The sequence below is a fragment of the Trichomycterus rosablanca genome, chromosome 2 (assembly GCF_030014385.1).
Source record: "Trichomycterus rosablanca isolate fTriRos1 chromosome 2, fTriRos1.hap1, whole genome shotgun sequence".
Classification (NCBI taxonomy): Eukaryota; Metazoa; Chordata; class Actinopteri; order Siluriformes; family Trichomycteridae; genus Trichomycterus; species Trichomycterus rosablanca.
The window spans coordinates 50,811,625-50,818,471 of record NC_085989.1 but is presented as its reverse complement, the minus strand read 5'-3'; the positions used below and the strand labels follow the sequence as shown (position 1 = coordinate 50,818,471).

At 45.9% G+C, this 6,847-nt stretch overlaps 1 protein-coding gene across 1 annotated transcript; it reads right to left on the bottom strand.

The window, feature by feature from the left end:
• Positions 1 to 404: 404 nt before the first annotated feature.
• Positions 405 to 4,261, bottom strand: kcnj4 (potassium inwardly rectifying channel subfamily J member 4). The gene is made up of 2 exons (XM_062987023.1): positions 4,239 to 4,261; positions 405 to 1,941 (listed from the first exon to the last, which is right to left on the bottom strand). Exons 1-2 carry the CDS (start codon positions 4,259 to 4,261, stop codon positions 405 to 407), a joined length of 1,560 nt encoding a protein of 519 aa, XP_062843093.1.
• Positions 4,262 to 6,847: the final 2,586 nt, after the last annotated feature.

Genomic DNA, 6,847 nt, shown 5'->3' with positions numbered 1-6,847 from the left:
GTTCAGTGTATCTCATCTTTTAATTAATTACGCCACACTTTCACTTTCTGTAGACAGAAACATCACATGTTCAGACGTCATGAGTCAAATGATCCTTGGCTTTAAGTAACCATGAAGACCTGCAGGGTCAAGAGAGCCATCGGTCATGAGAACCAAGGTCAGTGTCCATCCTTATATCTTTATAACGACTCTAAACTGTCTCCATGAAAAGCAAATGTACAAATCTGAAGCTGTCATTACAAATCGACAAATCCAAACCGCAGACAAATTGTGCAAAATCCCACCCCTTTGTTCCTTTACCTTCTTCATTTAAGTTGATAATTCTACCAGCGGGGAGAGATACTGGGATCAGGGTTGTCTTCAACTCCAGGGGAGGTCGATGTCCATGCATTTAATCCCGTCACTCATATCTCTGATTCACTCTTGTATGTCAGAGGATCAAAAGGGACGGGTGTCTGAAGAATGTCAAACTCTATCTGGTTGTCCATGTCCAGGACACACAGGACGTTGTTTCCAGAGGAGATAGTCGCCGATTCCTGGAAAATTTTTTGAAATTCTGGTGGAACAGTTGACGAAAGATCAGTTTCTAGCGTTGCCAGACATTCCTCGGTTCCTTTCTTCGACTTTTCATCATCTTCTTCTTCACCGGAGTAAAGAGCGACTTCATTTTCGTAGCAGAAGTCGCTGGGCGAGTGAGGCAGTCTGAGGAAATGCTTTCTGCGGCTCGCGGGCGTCCCTGATTGCGAGGACGCTTTGGACGAATGAGGACTCGCTGACTCACTGAGCACCTTGCCGCTGCAGACTGGAGTTGAGGGAACTTCGTACGTTTTGTGGAATCGAGCGTAGTCCACTTGGTAGCGGTCGCGATCCTCATAGATAACCGGTTCAAAGCGGTGACCCCAAAGGATCTCGCGGGAAAGGTATGAGCTGCGCGCTTGTGTGGTCATAGCCGTGGCTTCAACCATCCCCTCGAGAATCACAACAATCTCAAAGTCATTATTTTCAATATCAGTACGGCTCATGGCCCAAAACGGCGAGTCTTCATCGATCTCGTGGACGATGACTAGAGGCGAGACCAGGAAGAGCCGATCGGTTCCTTCATCGTAGCCCACGTTAAGGTCTGTCTGTTCCAACGGGATAAATTCACTCTCTTTTGTTACTCTGGGTTTAATCAGTTGTGCTCGGACGTGAGCTTCAACGATGTGGCTCTTTCTAAGGTTGCCAACTCGCCACATTAGGCACAACTTCCCATCGCGCAAAGCAATAACAGCGTTTTCAGAAAACAAGAGAGTCTGGTTTCGCTTCTTGGGTCGTGCCATCTTGGCCATGATAGTTCCGATCATAAATGAGTCAATAATGCATCCGACGATAGACTGAACCACCACGGTAGCCACAGCAACTGGGCATTCTTCCGTAATGCAGCGCCACCCGTATCCAATAGTGGTTTGAGTTTCAATCGAAAATAAAAACGCCCCAACAAAACCCTCTACATGAAGCAGGCACGGCTTCCACTCCTTTTGCTGCCTGTCACTCGTTTGGCCCTTCATGTGCCGATCGGGATCAAAATCCCCGTGTGCGCGGGCGACGCTGTAGAAGATCAAACCGAAGAGCAGCCAGGACACCATGAAGGTGCTGCAGAAGATGAGCAGCAGGTAGCGCCAGCGGATGTCTACGCAGGTGGTGAAGATGTCGGCCAGGTAGCGCTGCGGCTTGTCTTCCATGTTGGAGAAGACGACGTTGCACTGGCCGTTCTTCTTCACAAAGCGGCTACGGACCTGGCTCCGCTTTCTGGTGGATATTTTCCCATTGTAGCTGTTGTCCATGGTGTAGCCGCATACGCTAGTTGCACCGCTGACGGCACTCCCGGGAGAGCTGTGGCCGTTGTGTAGCCCCAGAGTTGAGATCTTTAGCCTTTCCTCATCAGGGGATACAATGCTGTACCTGTGGAATGATAGAGCAAATGATTTTGGGTAGAAAGTGCATAGTCAACCTACAGTAATTGTATTTTAAAGAGAAAGGGAACAAGGAAAGTTTCCACGTCGTGTCTAGGTGACATTTTCCTTGAGATGCGAGGGATGATAAACAGGAACATAATCTCCTCGCACCCTGCTTGTTCTTTCCATGTCCCTTTGAAAGGGCACATAGCGGCTAAGCATAGAACCCCAATGCCACAGATGTTAGCAGCTAAACCATGACTCACTTTAGCCAAAGAGCCGGAAATGCAGGAGCTTTCCCTTTTTTTACATTAACCCAACAAACAGCAAGTGGGTCCAACATTAGTTCCACTCTCCCAACCACCTTCCCAAGAGAGGATTACCTGGGAAGGTGAGTTTTGTTTAGCCATATTAGAGGGATTGCAGTCAGAGCAGATTTAGAGATTATAATCTGAGCTAGTTCCTATTTACCAACACACACACACACATTTAGGTTATATTATCTGCATCTCTGCCTCAGGAGTGTGTAAGTGAACGTGATGGCCAGATTATGCAACTGTCAGAAATTCATCGTTGTTGTTTTTTATGAAAAAGTGCACTGTTGGCATCGCATACCAATGAAATGGATTGTGTTAAAGTGATGTTCCTTCACCAAGTAAAATAGGTTCATGAAAGCTGATCTATTGATGGGAACATACCCTGACACGATCTTAGGGTCAACCAATCAGAAACAGGTCTTTTGGCCACTCATGGCTATGATAGGGCTATGCCCCACATAAGAGCCTAAAGATAATTAAACAGTGCCAATCATAGACTGGAACCTGCTATGATTTGGCTATGCCCCACTTGAGAGCCCCAAACCTAATTTAAGACTTAGTGGGGTGGATACTCAAGTGGCACATCAATCAAATAGACTAACACAGAGTCTCTGCTACCTCAGTCTCTACTATCTTAGTCTCTACTACCACAGAGTCCCTACCAGGACAGAGTCTCTGCTACCTCAGTCTCTACTACCTTAGTCTCTACTACCACAGTCTCTATGACCACAGAGTCTCTGCTACCTCAGTCTCTACTACCTTAGTCTCTACTACCACAGAGTCTCTATGACCACAGAGTCTCTGCTACCTCAGTCTCTACTACCTTAGTCTCTACTACCACAGAGTCTCTACTACCTCAGAGTCTCTACTGGGACATAGTCTCTACTACCTCAGAGTCTCTACTACCCCAGAGTCTCTGTGACCACAGAGTCTCTACCAGGACAGAGTCTCTACTACCACAGAGTCTTTACCAGGACATAGTCTCTATGACCACAGAGTCTCTACTACCACAGAGTCTCTACCACCTTAAAATCTGTACTACCAGAGTCTCTTCTACCACAGAATGTCTGTGACCACAGAGTGTCTTCTACAACAAAGTCTCTACCAGCACAGTCTCTACTACCACAGAGTCTCTACTACCTCAGAGTATCTAACAGGACAGAGTCTCTACTACCACAGAGTCTCTACCAGCACAGAGTCTCTACTACCTCAGAGTCTCTACTAACACAGAGTTTCTATTACCACAGAGTCTCTTCTACCACAGAGTCTCTACCAAGACAGAGTCTCTACTACCACAGAGTACCTCAGTCTCTACTAACACTGAGTCTCTACTACCTCAGAGTCTCTACTACCTTAGAGTCTTTACTACCACAGAGTTTTTACCACCACAGAGTCTCTACCAGGACAGAGTCTCTACTACCACAGAGTCTCTACCAGGACAGAGTCTCTACCAGGACAGAGTCTTTACTACCACAGAGTCTCTACTACCACAGAGTCTCTACTACCACAGGGTCTTTATGACCACAGAGTCCCAACTACCACAGAGTCTCTATGACCACAGAGTCTCTACTAAAATGGAGTTTCTACCAGGACAGAGCCTCTACTACCACAGAGTCTCTACTACCTCAGAGTCTCTACTACCTCAGAGTCTCTACCAGCACAGGGTCTCTACTACCTCAGAGTCTCTAGTCACATGTTCAGGTATCAGCACTACCACCAGCCTGGCTGTGTCTAAGGGGAATGTAGTCTTCTTGATCCTGCAATGCTGACTGCTACTGTCTGGTCACAGCACTGACACAAGCAATGGAAGAACACGGAGAGCGGAACATCATATGTCCTAAGACTCTCTGTAAGAATCACAAGAAAGACTAAAGTTCGATGTCATCCAACTGGAAGGGGTCACAGGAGAATTGGGTAAATCTAAATTGAGGCAATGCAACAAAAGGGAACAACCTATCAGTTAAAAGATTATGGTAACCTGGTGTACCTGGTGGTTCTGTTGCCGCTCATGATGTCGCAGTTGCAGTTGTGACGGGCATCAAGATAGATTCAAAGATTAGGGATCGGCATCCTGAGAGTCCGGCAGCACATACACACACCTATGCATGTACACATTCAAACACACACACAATGCAAACACACCCTGTGGGAGAGAAACACAAATGCCATCAACATTAGGAAATTTACCCATGCAAAATAATCTGTAACTAGTGTGACAAACAAGTGTTTTAAAGGTTTTAAGTGTTTAGATCCCACATCAGCTCATTGTGTATCTTGGGTGGTGGTTGTAGCTCACCCCTGGCTCCGGGGGGGTGTCGTATAAGAACTGACCCTGTGCTCCTCAAAGACAACAGCTGCATTGTACTGTACACGTGTATGTATGACAGGCAGTAGTGGCCTAGCAGTTAAAATATTGGACTAGTAAGCTAAAGGTCGCTGGTTCAAACCCCACTACCGCCAGGTTGCTACTTTTGGGTCCTTGAGCAAGGCCCTTAACCTTCTGTTGCTTAAACTGTATACTTTGTGTTCTGATGTGAATATTTACATGTACATTTGGTGGAACCTTTCTGTAAGGGTACACACAGCTGGTAAAATGGGTGTCGCAGAGCAAGACGAGTCCAGAGGACCTTTGTCTTTCCTTCCAGCTTACAGGCAAAGGAAGCTACTCTAGCTTGCAGTCGGGTATCTGCCACAGGCCAAAACAAGTCCTAGAGACTCGATTCTTGTCTCTGCTTTTCATCTGTAATAAGTTTGAGACGTGTCTGTGTGGGTTCCCTCTAGGTGCCAGTGTACCAGCAGGTGGACTGGTTCTTAAAAGTTGATCCTAGGTGTAAGTAGGAGGGTGATTGAAAGTGGAATGCCCTGTGCAGGGTGTATTTCTACCTTGCAGTCAATGTTTCTGGGGATCCTTGTTGAAGCGTTAACTGAAGATGAATGAATGTATGTTTTTTATTTCTGTGTAACATTTTGAAACACTGGATAAGGAAAGTGTGTTTGTGTAGGTGGGCGCACTGGTTGAGGTGGTGATTTGGGTCAATGCGTGGTTTAAAAATAGGAAATTAACTGGCAGGAAAAGGCCACAATTAGACGGTGGGGTAACGTCATCCTCAGTGCCACCTCATTCTGTCTTTAAAGAGGACGAAGGAAGTGTTGTTCACACACACACACACACACACACACACACACACACACACACACACAAAGTTTACAGAACGTACACAATAGAACAGAACACTGGTTTAGAACAACACTTCAGATCAGTAGATATACAAAAGTAATTGCCCCCTTTCTAATTACTTTTGTTGTTGAGATTTTTATTGTTGTTGTTGTAAACATAAAGCTATGTGTTCGGAATAGGGTACAAAACCCTACAGACAATGGGGGGGGGGGGGGGGGGGGGGGGGCATTTTACACTCCTCACAGACAGTACCCAGGGATAAGGATTGAACCTAGTTCCTCAGAACTCAAGTTGATATCAAGTACAGCAGTGATAGCTCAGTGCTTAAAGTACTGGACTAGTTATTAGAATGTTGCTCGTTCAAGCCCCACCACCACCAAGTTGCCACTGTTGGGCCCCTAAGCAAGGCCCTTAACCCTGCTCAAATCGTGTTCAGTCATAATTGTAAGTCACTTTGGATAAAGGCGTCTGCTAAATGCCGAAAATGAAATAAAGTTGCTGTGCGCCATCCACTATAATATTACTGTGTTTTGTAAACTGTTTTGTACACTGTGTGTATGTTCTGTATTCCAGTGGTCCCTTACCACTGGGCCATAGACTGGGCCATGGGTCATTTATTACCGGGCCGCACAGAAAGAATGAATAATTAGAGATCGCTAGAAATGTAGTTTTCACTGCTTCTATTTCGGGTCTTATTGTCTTTTTGTCACCCCTAGCGTCTCGTTGCAGCAAAAACAGCTCATTTTACATCGTTTGTGAGCAATATTATTAAATCCTCCCTTCCCCGCTGGTCTGTGAAATTATATCTTATATGAAACCGGTCCGTGGTGCAAAAAAGATTGGTAAACGTTGCTGTATTCTGTATGTTTGAACCCAAACCAGGCTTGATTTCAACAGCACTCAGTTTCAACCATAAGGGTCAAACATTTACATTTACGATATTTAGCAGATGCTTTTATCCAAAGAGACTTACAGTACTGTAAAGTCTAAGCAATTGAGGGTTGAGGTCCTTGCTCAAGGGCTCATCAGTGGCTGAGGTGGTGCTTGGACCACCGACCTTCTGATTACTAGTCCAGTAGCCCAAACATTTACCCTAAAAATTCTACAAGGACACTTGAGTGTGAGGGTTTTTTGAGTTTCTAAAGGCCAATTGGGCGGCACATTGCATGTTGTCCCCATGTCTGTGTGGGAGCTCAGGGAGCTCCGGTTACCTCCCACAATCCAAAAACATGCAATCAGGTTAATTGGAGACACTGAATTGCTCCATAGGTGAATAGGTGTGTGTGTGTGTGTGTGTGTATTTGTGTCTGCCCTGCAATGGACTAGCGCCCAGTCCAGGGTATTACTGTGTGCCTTGCGCCCATTAGTGGTGGGTGGATCGATCCAACGATACCAACTTGGTAGGGTTAGTGTGATGG

Bases quoted from the DNA above. Each gene is read 5' to 3' on its own strand.
- kcnj4 (XM_062987023.1), bottom strand. From the start codon at position 4,261: ATGAGCGGCAACAGAACCACCAG. The intron at 1,942-4,238 runs GTACACCAGGTT...ATCATTCCACAG, and splicing joins AGCGGCAACAGAACCACCAG to GTACAGCATTGTATCCCCTG.